The following is a 16,964-nucleotide window of genomic DNA, read 5'->3' as shown; positions in this document are numbered from 1 at the left end:
GTGGACCAATCCCCCAAGACTTATTTATACACATCTTTCTGCCTTTGATTTGCTTCACGGAGCTCTAGGAAACCTGAAATGTATTTACTCTTGCCTTCAGTTGAATTCGGACCAGAAAAGTCTTTGGCTTCAGCTGAGACAGAGCCCTTCTCTATGCAGAATATAACACTCATCTTGCTTAAACTAGCTTGGATCTGATTAGTGTCTATGCTATCTTTCAAAAACAAAAAAAATCATCTTCTCTTCTGAACTCAACTCCTTGTCATTCACAAATATATGCATGTAACCTCTGTATATACAACACAGGACATGTTATCTGCCACATACAGTTTTGTACTTAAGTTTAGGCATTCCTGGTCAAATTATATGTTGAAACAAATCCCTAAGAGAACACAACCTAATGCAACCTTTCTGCTTGTACTTCCCAGTCTCCTTACTTCTGCTTTTGTGGAGAGGAAACACATCTGTCTGTCTCCAGTCCTCTAGGACCATGCCTGACTCTAAAAAATGTCACAAGAAAAAGCAGCTGGGGTTATGAGTTGAAAGAAGGAGACAAGTAATAGTGAGGCAGGGGGGAAGAGCAACCTTATGGACAAATGGGGGAACACTACCACCATATGATAGCTTTGGTCAGGTACTAATTTGGGGGTGGGACAGCTGTGAGGTGGTTGATCTTTACTTTCTCTATTGTCCTTCCTCCCTCACAGGAGTTGTAAACAGATGTGTGTATTCTACATCCAAGGCAGCAGTCATTGGGCTGACCAAGTCTGTAGCAGCAGACTTTATTGAGCAAGGCATTAGATGTAACTGCATATGTCCTGGTAAGTAAAGCCTTCAATTATATTCCAAACCTATACCAAGAGGAATGTGACATCCCAGTGTTTTCATGTTGCTGTGCAATATTATACACACCCGCAGGAGGAATTGCCCTAGCCCCAAGGCATTGCAAACACAATTGCTTTTGTAGATCTACAGCTCTATAATGAGCACTCTTAGAACATACGAATAGCCATTCTGGGTCAGACCAATGGTCTATCTAGCCCAGCATCCTGTTTCCAACAGTGGTCAGTCCAGGTCAGAAGTACCTGGCAGAAACCCAAATACTTAACCAAAAAAACAAGGGAAATGAAAGTACTCCATAAAAGATATCATCAAAGCACAAAAACAAACGGAGATACTTCAACTGGGCAACCAAGACTGAATATCTCATACAGATGAACTAATAAAAATCAACAAATATTTCTCTATAAATTGCTACATTTATGTCACAAAAATGTTTACATTTTGGGGTTTTTTTATATGTTGTCACAAAAATGTTTACATTTTTTTTATATTTGTAATATTTATTTATAAAACACCAAGGTTAGAACAGAAGCATGATAGAACTATTACATAGGCTATGAGATCTCTTATGACTCACAGTCATTCCAGATCTGTAGCACTTTTGAATTTCTTAATCATCTGGCTCTGACATTTATTATATCCAAAGGAAACCTTTTTATTTATTTTTTTTTACTTACTTTAAAGACACCATCAATCAACAGTGACCCTAGTACTTAACTGACGTAGAAAATCGCAGCGCTGAAAACACTTGGACCTCCCATCATGGTGCTTCGGTTCCACTGAACCTGCTTCCGGAGTAGTTGAAAATTAGATTGCCGTGTAAACAACAAAAAAGCTGCGTTTCCCAAGTGCCATTCTTCTAAAGGCGCTTAAAAGGTAAAGGTTTCCTTTGATTAATAACGGGTGCTAGTGTCAGAGGCAGATGATTAAGAAATTCAAAAGTGCTACAGATCTGGAATGGCTGTGCGTCATAAGAGATCTCATAGCCTATGTAATAGTTCTATGATGCCTCTGTTCTAACCTTGGTGTCTATAGATAAATATTACACATATTTAAAAAAAAGAACAAAAATATAAAGAATTTTGTGACATAAATGTAGCAATTAATAGAGAAATATTTATTACTTTGTATTAGTTCATCTGTATGAGATATTCAGTCTTGGTTGCCCATTGAAGGACCCTCCTTTTTTTGTGCTTTGAAGAAACCCAAATACTAGCAAGATTCCAGAAGTACTGGCAGTGCTTTGATTTGGCATGTGGAGTTTTCCTTGTATGTCCAGGATCTATGTATAAATTTTGTGTCTAAACTGCAGCTCATTTACTACTCATATTTCTGATCTTCCAAAAAAATGCAGTCATATGAATGTACTGACAACTATTTGCTCATAACACTAAAAGAGGCAAGTTATGCAAATCAGCCTTGTGTACAATCTTATCACTGCATTTATTTTTTTGGGGAAAGTTGCAACTAACAGCAGTCTTATGTATGATTTCACTGTTTTGTATAGCCATTAAAAATAGTTAAAAAGTCCTCTGTCATGTGGGTGAGTCAGTTCTAGAAGTGGTTTATGCTTAACTAAATAAGCATTTTTTAAACAGTACCAACCAAACGGAGGGGGGGGGAGGGGATGAGTGGGAGGGCAGGGGGGAATAATAGTAAATAAGGGGTTCAATCACGGAATAATGTAAGGTGTTACTACTGGAATTACGGTTTGAGTTTAATGTAACATGATGACTATTGTTTCTTTCAGTGTACATGGCAAAAGTGAAGGTAGTAAGGGGGGAGGGGGATAAGAGAGGGTACTGTTATAAAACAAAAACTGATGATAGCAACTTAAGATTAATGTACATAAGAACGATAGCTTTACAATTTGTTGTGTATGTACTCTAATGGATGTGTTACCAGGTGGAATCATCAATACAAATGTTGACACATAAACAGTACCAACCAAAATTATAAAGCATGTAAACTGAAGTATTGCTTTGTGGCATCAGAAGAAGTTTTTAGAGTCTTAATCTAGATGACTCATCCAATCGTACTGAATTTTGAACCTTCACTAGGAACTGTTGATACACCATCTTTAAGGGAAAGGATTCAAGCCAGGCCTAATCCGGAGCAGGTATGCAAACTGTAAACATGTCTTCTTTTGGGGTAAGTGGAATTGCTCTCACGTATACATAGATGTCCATTCTCTAGTGCAAATTACTGTAATTTTACAGCTGGTTAATAAAATCAACAAGCATATGGGGTAGCTTATGAGAGCCAATTTAGCTTTAATATTTAACCAGAAATGTCAACTGATGCTCGTGAAGTTTTTTTGCATGTATGACCTGCAGCTCAGCAATGCTCCTTGGGGCCACCATTTTGATGCACACTGTATTTTTCATTTTTCCAGGCATTTAAAGATTTCCTTGCTCGACAAAAGACTGGCAGGCTGGCTACGGCAGAAGAAGTGGCATACCTCTTTGTGTATCTAGCTTCTGATGAAGTGAGTTGTGTGGCTGGTTGGTTGTGTCTGAATAGTGTAAAGGGACAGACAAGATGCTGAGCTGCACTATGGAGATGTAAATTACAATGTGCAGACTCACATAGCACAATCTCAGTACAGTTCCACAAGCTTTATTTTGACTAATGTTCTTTTTTTATTTTAAATCCCTGGGTACTGTAGGGCTGGGAATTCAGTGGGGGTGAGGGAGGTACTAACATCTACATAAAAGATACACAGATGTTATCCTTATATCTTAATGCAGATATTCAACTTTATCCGCAAAATTCAGACCTTGTATATGCAGCCCTACTATTTGGGAGCGATTCTGTAACTGAGTATCTCCTGTTAGGTGCCCAGTGCACAGCAGTGAAGACTGTTATATAATACCAATCTTTAAAATAACATCTCAATCCAACCAAGGTTCTCAAAGGAATATATATTTGTTAGGACAGTCATACAAAAGGTCTTTTGGAGCTTTGACAGATCAGTCCTCCATGAATACCACAAATTGTAATCATAGGTCTATCTTCAAACTATATGATTATTTTGAATCCACCATCAAGTGTTTAAACTTTCAGTGCTAATATATAAATCCAAAATTAATTTTTGCCACATTTGACTATTTTCAGTCAGCAAAGGATAAAAGTAAGGTCCAACAAAGCAGAGAGTACCAGATGTAAAGATAAATCCAATTAATTTTTAAAAAATCAGGGCTTTTTTTTTAAATAGAATTTGTCTTTATATCTGGAACTCTTTGCTTTTTTGGATCCCACTTCTTTTGTCCTTTTACTGTTGCTTATCCATGAGGACCTGTTACTCCTTTACTCCTGTTCTATTGTCAGTCAGACCATTTTACCTGGATAAACTTTGATCATCATCCTCCATGTGGCTTTGGCTATATGACATTTGTTTAAACATGTTCAAGTTCATTTATTTCCTGATATACTGCAGATCAGATAACCTGCTTGGCAGTTTACAATTCTGTTATAATAATAGATTAAAAAGAGAGATGAAGGTTGGAGGAAGTGACGTCAGCGCTGTCGAATGGCTGCCTAACAAGAGAGCTCTGAAGAGCCAGAAGTAAAAGGAGCCTCCAATTCCCCGAAAACGCGGCGAAAATCCCCACCAAGCAGGAATCTAAACACCAGAAGTAATGGCAGCTCGGAAGAAACTAGCTAAATTCAAGTACGCCGCCGAAAACCCTGGAATAGGGAAAAGCGCGGGCGCGAAAGTAGCGTCGCGAAATTTCAAAATGGCGGACGGAGTTTCCGAATCTGACCCGGAGCACGAGGAAATGGTAGACGAAAACTCGGAAACAGAGAAAATGGATGTTTCACGCTGGTTCCAAGAGCTTAAAGCGGAAATGGTGAATACAAGAAAAGGGATACAGGCGGCAATAGGAGAGCTGCGGGAGGAATTGAGAGATATGGGGAAACGAGTGGCGGAGACTGAGGAGAGAGTGGACGGTGCAGAGGAGGAGATAAAAGAACTGCAGCAAGCAATAAAAAAAGAAAATCAATGCAGAGAAGCCCTGGAAATGCAACTAGAAGACCTGGAAAACAGGTCTAGACGATGCAATCTGAGATTCAAAGGGGTACCAGAGGTAGAGTCATACAAAGACGCATCCAAAATAATAAGAGCAATCTGTGCAGCTATTATGGATCTGGAGAGTGAAAGCGAGGACTCAACCAATCCGGACAAATATAGAATTGACAGAGCTCACCGGACATTAGGGCCACAGAGGGCTGAGGGGCCTAGAGATATAATAGCATGCTTCCATGACTATAACACCAAAGAGGCAGTATGGCGCAAGGCTCGGGCCATGAAAGAGATTACATGGGAAAATAATAAAATACAAATCTTCCAGGATTTGGCGAAAAAAACCCTGCAAGCACGGAGAGAACTTAAGGATATCACAATGTATTTGCAAAAAGCAGGACTGAGATACCGGTGGCTGTACCCAAGAGGAATTCTGGTAACAGTGGGCACCAAGTCGAGGCGAATCCAGACGGTGGAAGGCGCATGGAAAAGCCTGAGAGACATGGGCTGCACGGACATTCCACAAGATAAAGAAGGAGAACAAAGACGACAACAAAGACAACAGACCCCGGAAAATCAAAGATGGCAGAAAATTGGAAGAGAGAAGAAAAACAGATCCCCGGACAAAGCCAGATTTGAGGGAGAAATAAGAGGAAAAGACTGAGAAATTAACCAGAGGTCAACTAAATGGAACTGTGGTAATATACTCCGTGAGAACTATGGTGCTGGTTAATTGTTGCAATATGCTTGGTGTGGGGGAATAGGGAAATGTAAATGGGGGAGGGGGAGGGAACTGATGATGTAAATATGTGGGGGCAGCCGTCTGGCACAGATGCACTTCCTCCAGGGTAGCACTGGCCAGAAGAGTCCAGGGCCAAAAACAGGAGCCCACTGGGGGGGCAGGGAAAAGAGGGGGGGAGGGAAGGGAAAGGGGAGGGAGGGGAATAAAAGTAGGATCTTGGAACGTTAACGGTTTGAATAATCCTGGGAAAAGAAGCATAGTTCTTAAAGAACTGAAAAGATTAAAATGGGATGTGATAATGCTTCAGGAAACCCATATACAAAGACGAGAAGAGCACTTGATTAGCTATAAAACACTGGGGCAGGGAACTAAGCTGGCGGATCCCAAGGGAGGGAAGACGGGAGGATTGGCAATTTACATTAATGAACAGTTAAGATTTGTACAAGAAGATATATACAAAGGGGAAGATGGGAGAAGCTTAGCAATTAAAGGAAGGGTAGGAAATCACTTGATCACATTTATCAATGTATATGCACCAAATGAGGGACAGGGAACATTTTTCACAAAACTAGGCTTAGGCCTAAGTAAATTTGTAAGGGGACAGATAATTATGGGAGGGGACTACAACATGACTGCCTCTAGACTGGACCATTCACAGGGGAAAGGAGGAGGACCGAGAACACATAGGGGGAAATTTCTTAAATTAATGAAGGATTTAGATCTGGTAGATATATGGAGGATGCAACACCCAGGTCAAAAAACATATTCTTTTTATTCTCATGCCCAAAAATCATACTCAAGGATAGATGCGATTTGGGGGAGCAGATCAATATGGGGGGACATGAAAGACTCAGACATAGAAAATATACAGACATCAGACCACGCACCAGTATGGGTACTGGTGGGGAAAATAGAGATAGAGAGAAAGGAAACGATGTGGAGACTAAATGAATCCCTGATAGCTGCGGAGAAAGATTGTCAAGACATACGAATGAGGATAATAGAATACCTCCAAAATAATGATAGGGGAGATGTATCGGAAGGTACCTTATGGGATGCCCTAAAAGCTGTAATTAGAGGGCATCTGATAGCAAAAGGCACCTACAAAAAAAAAAAAAGAGAAGCAACAGAATTGACAATTAGGCAAAAATTAACACAATTAGAATCACAACACCAACTACAGGGAGATGCAAAAACGCTCAGAGACCTAATACAATGCAGAGGGGAACTCCGGAAAATACAGATGAATACGATGGAATTCCATAGAACCCTGATGAAACAAAAATTTTTTGAATTTAGTAACAAAGCGGGGACCATGCTGGCACGCAGTTTAAGACAAAAACAGACAAGGAGCTTAATCACTAAACTAAAAACACAAGGGGATAGATTGGTATATCAAGATAAAGATATTAGGAAAGCCTTTGTGCAATATTACTCTAAATTATACGCGCCAGGGGAAAAAATCCCCAAAGAAGACATACAAAGTCAATTAAGAGATCTAGGACTCCACAAGGTAACGGAGGCTCAGAAATTAGAGCTAGAGAAGTCCATAACGTTGCAGGAAGTACTAGAGGTAATCAAGGGGCTAAAAGGAGGCAAGGCACCGGGTTTGGATGGATACACGGGGAAATTTTATAAAGTATTTGGAAGGGAATTGGCCCCAATATTGGTGAGAGTTGGAAATGCAAACTTTTGAGGAAATGGGCTACCTAATAGCATGAAAATAGCGGGTATAACAGTATTACCTAAACCAGGAAGGGACCCAACATGTTGTGGATCATATAGACCTATATCACTATTAAATATAGATGTTAAGATACTTGCAAAGGTCATGGCCGACCGCCTAGCCCGTATAATGCCAAAACGTATACACCCAGATCAATCTGGTTTTATATTAAATAGAAAGGTTGCTGATAACATCAGACGGACATTGAATATTATTTGGGGGGCGCAAAGAAGAGGAGACTCGCTGACGCTGTTAGCAATAGACGCTGAGAAAGCGTTCGACAGAGTGGAGTGGGAATATCTATGGGAGGTAATGAGGGGAATGGGAATACCATTTATAGAATGGATAAAAGGGCTATATACATCACCGACTGCAAGATTAAAGATTAATGGGGGATACTCTGAAATTTTCCATATCCAGAGGGGTACACGTCAGGGATGCCCGCTATCGCCCCTATTGTTCGCGTTGTCTATTGAACCCCTGGCACAGAGAATTCGAACTATGAAGGAGGTGAGGGGAATAAAACTAGGTGGAAAGGAACATAAAATAGCGTTATTCGCTGATGACATCCTATTTTACGTGGGCCAACCGATGCACACTCTACCTGTCATAGTTAAGGAACTTGAAGTATATGGGAGACAAGCAGGATTTAAAGTAAATTACGACAAATCTGAAATAATGGGAATTACAATAACAGAGGCAGAGAGTAATTACCTGAAGGAAAGGTGCAATTTTAAAATAACGGAACTGGGTTTCCGGTATCTAGGAATAAAAATTCCCAAAGATTTACAGAATCTATATGCGTGGAATTATGAACCCCTGCTTAGTTCAGTGAGGAGGGATTTGAATAGATGGGGGTCAGGATGGCTGTCGTGGTGGGGACGAATAGCAGTAATAAAAATGAATATCCTGCCAAGACTTCTATTTTTGTTTCAGACATTACCCATCCCAGTACCGACCAGAGAGTTGACAAGATTGCAATCAGAATTAGGGAAATTTACCTGGGGGAGAAAGCCGGCCAGGTTACCCAAGAGGATAATGTGGGGAAGAGTACAGGAAGGAGGAAGAGAAATGCCAAACATGCAATGGTATTACTGGGCAGGACAAATCACACAAATAGCAGAATGGTGTAAGGTAGACTTGTCACATATAACCACATTAGAACAAGTGTTTGTCAGAGAGGGATATTTGGAGGGTCTTCTGTGGGCCTCCCTTCCTGAACAAAGTTATGGGAAACTGACTCTAAACCCGTTTATAACACATCTACTAACACTTTGGGGTACCTTAAAAAAGAAATTAAGGGGGACACAACAGAGATCCTCATATGCGTAGATCACACAGGAGGAGGGATTCCCAGCGGGGAAAGAATCAAGGGTCTTCTCCACATGGTTTCAGAAGGGTCTGATCAGATTTCGTGACTTAATGGACGGAGGTCGCATAAGGGCATTTGAAGAACTCCAAGAGAAATATGAATTACAAGAGACAGATAAATACGCATACTTGCAAGTCCAACACTTTATTATAACAGAAAAATGGACAAAACACCCACCAGTAGATCATGAGAAATTCGAAAATATATGGGGAGAAATTGATGTGTCAGGCAGGGGAATCTCCAAGGTATATGGGCACCTTCGGGGCCAAATTTTTAGAAAACATGCTTTTATGGAAGCATGGGAAAAAGACATGGGACAGACATTAAGTGAGACCGAATGGAGGAGGGTGTGTACCGAAGTTAAGAAAACATCAGTTTGTGTGCTGATCAAAGAAAATGCATACAAGATACTAAGTAGATGGTACTATACTCCAGAAAAAATTAATAAAATATACCCAGGAGCCTCTGCGGAATGCTGGAGGTGTGGGAAAGAGAAAGGTACATTCTACCATATATGGTGGGAATGTAGCCAGATACAAGAGTATTGGAAAGACATTGTGAACGAATTATCAATGGTCTTGGAGGTTCCCTTTCCTCATGAACCTAAATGGTGCTTACTAGGGTGGGGAAACCACAGAGGGCAAAAATGGCAACAAAGAGTAAAACGGATAGGGCTAGCAGCAGCGAAAACGGGTATAGCACGCCATTGGAAAAGTAAATTGGGGCCCACAAAGACTGATTGGAAAGTTAAATTAAGGGAGCTCATAGAGTTGGATAAATTAACAGACAAAAGAATAGGGAGATACAATTCTGAAGCAAAAGAATGGACACAATTACAAGTACTCTTGAAAGATACGGAATAAGAAGAAGTTGATATAAAATCCTGAGGATTAAAAGAAGGGGGGGGGGAGGGGGAGGAGAGGGAGGGAGAGGGAGGAGGGAGGGGAGGGAGAAAATGTATAAAATATAGAGAAGCATTGTTATATTATTATGAGAAATGGAGTGTTACGTTATGATATAACGCAGTTGTGATATTGTGTTTTCAATAAAATATATAAATTACAAAAAAATAAAAAGAGAGATGAAAATCCTAAAAATTTAAAGTGGAGACAATAGAGAAAAGTACTAAGGTAATAGTTGTAATATTCAGCACTCACACCGGTCCAGATCCCTTCAACCTGCCCGCAAAGCCAAAATGGATAATGCCTAACATTGACAGTAGAAAGTTGTCAGAGAATGAACCACCCTAAGTCCCATTAACCTCTTGAAAGGTTTTTAAACCAACTTTTTATTTTATTTAGCTGATTTAGTTAAAGAAATCATACCTGTCCTTTTGAATGTGGCTTTTTCATACATTTGTGTGTGTGCTGCTGAGTAATTATTGTATCTTGTGGTGTAGTCTGCCTATGTGACTGGTGCAGAGTACGTCATTGATGGAGGCTGGAGTCTGTGACCTGGGCAGATGCTGAATCCTGCAGGAGGAGCAATAGAGAAAACCTGATTCTTCCTTCCGTACTATGAAGGCAACACTGCAATCAAGACTAACTACAAGCAAAGATATGTACAGGGCCTTGTAAAGGTTTTCACACTCTTAGATCAAGGGGTGTGAAGATTTATGTAAATCGAAACATTTTGATTTCTTCTTAACTTTTAAAATATTTCTATAATTTTCTTTCATCTTGAAACCGTAGAGTACGTCATGTAGATCAGTGAAACAAGCTCCTGCTTTCATGCCTTTTTTATTGTTTTTTTTTTTTTTTTGGGGGGGGGGGGGGGTTAACAACAGGATGTGAACAATGTAAAAGGGTTTAAAGCACTGTAAATAAAATTGTGCATAGCTGTAATGTCTCATCTTTTCTTGTAAAGCCTTTTTTCATCATGGCATAGCAGCCTCCAATAAAGTCCTGGGGTAATTCATTTTGTCTGTTCCTCACTTGTTAATGTTCATTGAAGGGGTTGTGGGCAGAAGAAGCCCATCCATCAGGGTCTCTTACATTTGTGGTCCCATTTCTGTTGTTTCTGTGCTAATAAATTGTGACTGGTTTTCCTGTTGATTTTTTATTCTACTGCTCTGTTACACATTTACAAAATGAAAAATATTGTAGTTGAGATCTCTTTGATTCTGTTCAAATAACCTATTCCTTCTGTGTTCCCTATTTTTTCCTCAATATAAAACATACACCTTTAGGCCAAAAGAAATAAAGAAAAACCATGCTTACAGGTTGCTATAAGAATCCCATGTGTCCTTTAGAAGAAAAGACTCTTGTGCTGTAACCATTTCATAATCATAAGATTATAGAAAGTGATTTTTCCACTGTGTAAAATTGTGCCTCTACTCTGCTACTCAGTTTAGTAAAATATTCTTTACTACTGGAAAGCCTTGCTGCATAGCTTCCTCTGTGTTGCTTAATAGCGATTCCTTACGGAGATTGTCCACAAGAGATGTGGGCATTGGTTAAACCTTAAACCAGTGGCGTAGCCATGGGTGGGCCTGGGTGGGCCAGGGCCCACCCAAGATTGTGGCACACTTTCTATGACTGGCAGAGATCCTCAAACCCCACCAGCTGAGGATTTCCTCCTCAGACAGCCAGTGCTCTTCCAAATGGCAGCTGGCAGCACTTACCTCGAGTTGACACTGACATCAGCCCATCTGCACATACTTAGTTTTCATAAATTCACAGCCTACTGGCTGTGGCATCAGCTTGAGGAAAGTGCTGCTGGCTACTGTTTGGAAGAGCGCTGACTGCCAGAGCAGGAGGAAATTTTCAGCTGGCGGGGTTTATAGATCCCCTCCTGCTCAGGTATTTAATATTTTCATCTTGCAGGAAGAGGGAGTGACAAAGAACAGAGAGCAAAGCAGAGCAGAGGGGGGCAAGAATTCCATGCCCACCCACCTTGGACTCAGGCCCACCCAAAACTGGCTGTCTGGCTACGCCCCTGCTTGAAATGTATCTATGAACTTTACCCTAGAACAGGGGTGTCCAACCTCGGTCCTGGAGGGCCGCAATCCAGTTGAGTTGGACACCCCTGCCCTAGAAGAATGGTTTCATCCCACAATCTATAGTTGGACCAGTTTAGTTAACTTCAGCCTGATTACTTGGTATTTTGTAAAAGACTGACAACTCTCCTCTTTGAGAGGTTTCTATCCATTGATGAAGTATCTTAGATTGCAACTGGCCATCATCAATGGTCTATATTTGATATTTTGTTTATGGCTTTGTAAACCTTGTCTGTTGTTTATTTACTGTTAGCCACATTGAACTCGAGTATGTTCTGGATAATGGGGTATAAAATAAATAAATACATTTATACTTTTTTATAAGTGTGTGTAAAGATTTGCCACAGAAACTTGAATTGCATTCCCTGAAGGATTACATTTTCTGTTAATCTAAAAAATGTTAAATTCTGTTCTGAACGTTGAAATAGTAACCTTATCTTAGGATTCTGTTGCCATTAACTGGATTTGTGTCTAGATGATGCCAGGGCACCTGAATCAGGGACATACAAGTTTCACCTGAGAACATTTCAGCATTTACTAGAGTCTGACAACCTTGAATTAGTTTTGTAAGTTGTTTTATGTGCCTTATTTACAACAAATGTAGAAGTCTTTGACAACTGGAAATGTTTTAAATTCTGAAATTAATTTTGATTAAATACTTGAAGAAACTTCAAGTCACCCCACCTTTGGGGGGGGGGGGGGGGGAACCCTCCTGACTCTAAGCCAGGGGAAAGTTCAAATTGCCATTTTTGGGAAGGAAAGGAACTCTCACACTTCCAGTGTCATCTGCTATTTATCATTCTTCAAGCTCTACAAAATACTGTTATAAATCGGTTTGGGGTTTTTTTTCCTTTATTTCTACATTTCATATATACAGTACCAAGAACACCTCTTGTACAACTTAGGAGAACTGTAAGTACATCTTTACACAGGAAACCACTACCCCCAACATACACTCCCGCCTCCCATATTAGTCCACAACAGAAGCTAATGACCAAGCCACTATTCTGGGAAAAATATTTAAACTATAATACATTCCAACACAAGAGACTCTGAAGGGAGATGTGGAAGACAATTATAACTGAGGTGTAGGTGCAATCTCTGCTCCAGGTGACAGAGAAGGAGCCCCCCCCCCCCCCCGCCCCCCCCAGGAGTCCAGGAACGCTTTCAGCTGCAAAGGTTCAAAAAAACACATACTTTACAGCATTCAACTTCACCATATAAATCAGTTTTATATCACAGTGGTAGGGCGGATGTGTGTGCATGTAAGAGAAGTGCAGGGCTGTATGGAGCTTCCTACTGAGTAATGCTAATGTAATAGATATAACACAACCCTCTACACATCATCTCCTGTGTGACACAATATGCTTGTAAGATTGTATATTTGCAGAGGAAGGGACTTAACTTTATCAGCTCTTCCAAGTATTTTCTTAAGTTGCTTTAAGAGCAACCTCAGTGTCCAACAGCCTATTTATTTTCATTCTTTTTTGTTATTAAAATGGAAGGGTACTGTAATATGTACAGCTGACATTAAAACATCACCATTTTAAATGGCATAATCTTTTGCCTTAGGGACAGTGGGATAGTTCTGCCAAGGCTCCAGTCTGTGTCCTTGTTGTTGCACCATGGAGTGAACATTCATAAAGGTTAGAAAAGTCTCTATGTAAATAAATACTCAGATATTTAAGTTAACCATGTGCCCACTTTAGTGGGGAGTCCATGACAGGTTGAATTTGGCCCCTATATCCAAGCCATTGATATGTTTTGCTTAAAAATTAGAGTCATAAAGGTAAGTTGGTATGGAAATATAGCTGGTGGACAGACTGGATGCCCCACAGATACAGCCATGGTGCAGTTTAAATCAAACGGAAACTTTATGGCTGAACAGCCAAACGAAATAGCAATCATTTTCCGCCACAGACTCAGGGCTTAATATGGCAACAACCACATTAACAATGCTTTCTCCTCTCTTTAGCAGTCCTATCTTGCCAGGCTTCTACAGCATAATTCAAGTCACTCATGCATAGATCTGGGTCTGGTTGTGGCTCTAGTTATAACATTCAGGGCTGAGCCATCACAATAAAAACGTGTACTCTTAACTTTGCACTTGCAGTCTTTCATTCCTTCTCTTGTAACTCCTAGCTATTTTCTCCTCACCCCAGGTAAAAACCTTGGAAATAAGGCCACTCCTTACTTCCCTGGGTCTCCCCCACAAGTACTGTAGTCCCTCTGTGGTGTAGCCAGGAATTTTTAACAGGGGCGTGTGTCTCCTGCTGCTCCCCCCCCCCCCCCAGTACCTTAAAATCACCTCAATGCTGGTTGCCCAGGCAGCAGCACTCATAGGCTGCCTGTGGCCTGTACCAGAACTTTTTCTGAACTGTCCTGCCCTTCACAAAACAGGAAGTTGTGTCAGAAGAAGCAGGATGGTGCAAGAGAGAAAGTCTCAGTGCAGGCCATAGGCAGCCTATGAGTGCCACTGCCCGTGCAAAGACGGGAGTGGAGATGGTTTTAAGGCATGGCTGGGGGAGTGAAGTCTGACAGAGGGAGTCCATATGCAACACACACATCTTGAATAAATAAGCCTCTACAGTCCAGCTAACACCAAGGGAGGATTCCTTCATGCCAAGTCCTCCTCCAGGAGGCCTCTTTCCTCAGAGCCTCCCAGATCTACTCTGTTCCATTTCAATTGTGAAGCGTTGCGTACGACTGGTAGCGCTATAGAAATGATTTGTAGTAGTCCTGGCCTGAGCCCCATCCTCTGACCCGGTATCTGACATGGCAGGTTAGCACCACCTGCCCTAAGGTGGTTTAACTGCAACATTGGTGGAGAGTGTGTTTTCAGGGACATCTGCTGCTGTACCACACTCCCTCACAGCTGGTTTCACAAAAGCTGTAAACAAAAACCAAATACATAGTAACATAGTAGATGACGGCAGAAAAAGACCTGCACAGTCCATCCAGTCTGCCCAACAAGATAAACTCATATGTGCTACTAGTCAAGTCGTTTAGCAGCAATTAAGTTCAATGTCCCCCCCCCCCCCCCACAAGGGAAAGGTCCAAAGCACAAAAAAAAAAAAAAAACCTAATGGGTCCCCCAGGTGTTACACACCTAAAAATATTTTTTATATATGACTGACCAAGGAGATGGAAATAAAGTCTTAGACCACTAGAGGTTACATAAAAAGTCTACTACCTGCAGGAGACTGAGAAATACTTTAAAGGGTTCTTAAGTGATGACATCACAGCTAAGCAATTCTTAGTCTTCACCCGCTGGCAGGACATCACACACCTCAAGCATCTGGACTGATATTGTGGTTCTCTTACTGCAGTAGTTGCCAAACCTGGTCCTGGAGGCACCCCAGCCAGCCAGGTCTTCAGGACATCCACAACAAACATCCATGAGGGATTTGCATGCACTGCCTCCACTGTGTGCAAATTTCTCTCATGAATAATAATACACCCGTGTCATTGCAAGAAATGCTTCAAAGAACATTTGCATCTAAATGGATGAAAAAAAGTCTCTGAAATTGACTTACCATATAATTGACAATTTGCAGTACTTATTCAATCACTGGCTAAAAAGTCTGCTCTGTGCTAAGTTTTTTTTTTTTACAAAAAGATAGTTATTTAAAATTAAATACTTTTTAAGCAAAGAAAAAAACTTAGCTTTGCAAGGCAGGCAGTTCAATTCAAAAACTTCAGTCGATGGCCAGCATTTTGATTGCATCAGGGAAGTATCAAAACCAATGAGCTGCCACATCAATTGCTTTATGTTAACGGTGCTGTTTGAACAAACTTTGCAATTGCTGGTTATCCTCGGCAAAATCTGTCAAAAACTGTAGCAGTTAAATTATGTAACCTAGGACTCTAATATCAAAAATACTGATCCCTAACCATGCATACTGGAACTGCCTTGGTTTTACATGTAAACATATTTTACATCCACAGAAACCCCCCTCACCCAACAAGGGGTGAATAACAGAACTAAGACAGTTCACCATGCAAAAAAACTAACTTTTGGTGTTATCTTAGTAACTCTTTTTCCAGAAGGGGGGCATATTGGGTCCGATGCTCAAAAGCAAATGCAGGCGCTAGAGGCCATTAGTGCCGAATATTCAGAGCTGATGAGTGCGTGAAACGACGAGCTGACCAGCTCTGAGTGCAATGAGCATCCTGTATTCCTCCCCAATGTTCAGCGGGCAGCGTGCCAAACAATGGCGCTCCTCCCACGACAAACCCTAAGCCAGCTTGGATCTGGCGCTAGGTTTGTGCCAAGCCATGGGGAGGAATAGGGAGACCGGTTTTGCTGGTGGCTGTGGTTTAAAGTCATTATCTTCCATTAGTCCTTTTTTTTATGTGAAAGCAGGAAGATACCAAAAAAGAAGAGAATGGTAAGACATGGGGGGGGAGGGTACTTCTGTTAAAATGTTACTATAAACAGTTTCTGAAACTGGAATAGACTAATTAGAAAGGTTGTATGGTTAAAAATTTTCACCAGCTGTCCCTCCGTCTTGTTGCGGCTTCCCTGAGTCCTGCCCTTACCTCCGGCAGCTCTCCAGAACTAGGGGAAGCTGCTCTGTGGAAGAAAAACTCCCTGCATGGGCTGAGGAAAGGCAGTGCCCGAACTCTGGGACCCATAACTCTTTACAGGCTCCTACTCCCCAAACCTAGTCCTGGAGGCACCCCAGCCAGGTTTTCATGATATCCACAATGAATATTCATGAAACAGATTTGCATACATTGCCTCCTCAAATCTCTCTCATGAATATTCATTGTGGACAGTGCATTTTTTTCTAGCAAAAAAGGAGTTGGTAGTCAAATGCCAGGTCACCCTTCAGGGGTGGGGTGATCACTGAGGGACCCATTCCAGAATAGCCAGGTCCCCTGCAACCAGTCACAGAACCTATGACAAGGCAGAATTGTTGTGTAGAGCCTGAACTCTTTCATCACAACTTGGGACCATGGGTCAATTTCAGCAGACAATAGAAAAGGTGCAGGTACTCAGTACCCCCTCAAAAACAAACAAAAAAAAAAGCCCTGATTGTGGATAGCATGAAAACCTGGCTGACTGGGGTGCCTCCAGGACCAGGTTTGGGAACCACTGCCCTGGGACATACGCACAACTCGAGCGAATGCGCCACACACATGCCTCCTCCTGACCTCCCTACTGCTCAATGCTAACAGCACACCTACTTTTCCATATAATTTGCTTTGAGCATTAGGGAGTACTTTTGCTGTGCTGGCAGTTAATTTTCT

The 16,964-nt window shown here is 41.2% G+C and overlaps 1 protein-coding gene across 2 annotated transcripts in view; it reads left to right on the top strand.

The window, feature by feature from the left end:
* The window catches only part of BDH2 (3-hydroxybutyrate dehydrogenase 2), a 72,204-nt gene extending 61,448 nt beyond the window's left edge, over positions 1-10,756 (top strand). For both annotated transcript variants that reach the window (XM_030190761.1, XM_030190762.1), the window contains exons 7-10: positions 708-821; positions 2,904-2,962; positions 3,239-3,331; positions 10,110-10,756. In XM_030190761.1, coding sequence (XP_030046621.1) covers positions 708-821; positions 2,904-2,962; positions 3,239-3,331; positions 10,110-10,163 — 320 coding nt within the window. In that variant the 3' untranslated portion in view covers positions 10,164-10,756. The remainder of the gene's footprint in view (positions 1-707; positions 822-2,903; positions 2,963-3,238; positions 3,332-10,109) is intronic.
* The last annotated feature ends 6,208 nt before the right edge of the window (positions 10,757-16,964 follow it).

Source organism: Microcaecilia unicolor, chromosome 2 (genome assembly GCF_901765095.1).
Source record: "Microcaecilia unicolor chromosome 2, aMicUni1.1, whole genome shotgun sequence".
NCBI lineage: Eukaryota > Metazoa > Chordata > Amphibia > Gymnophiona > Siphonopidae > Microcaecilia > Microcaecilia unicolor.
The sequence above is the reverse complement of the archived record's forward strand: the minus strand, read 5'-3'. Positions and strand labels throughout refer to the sequence as shown.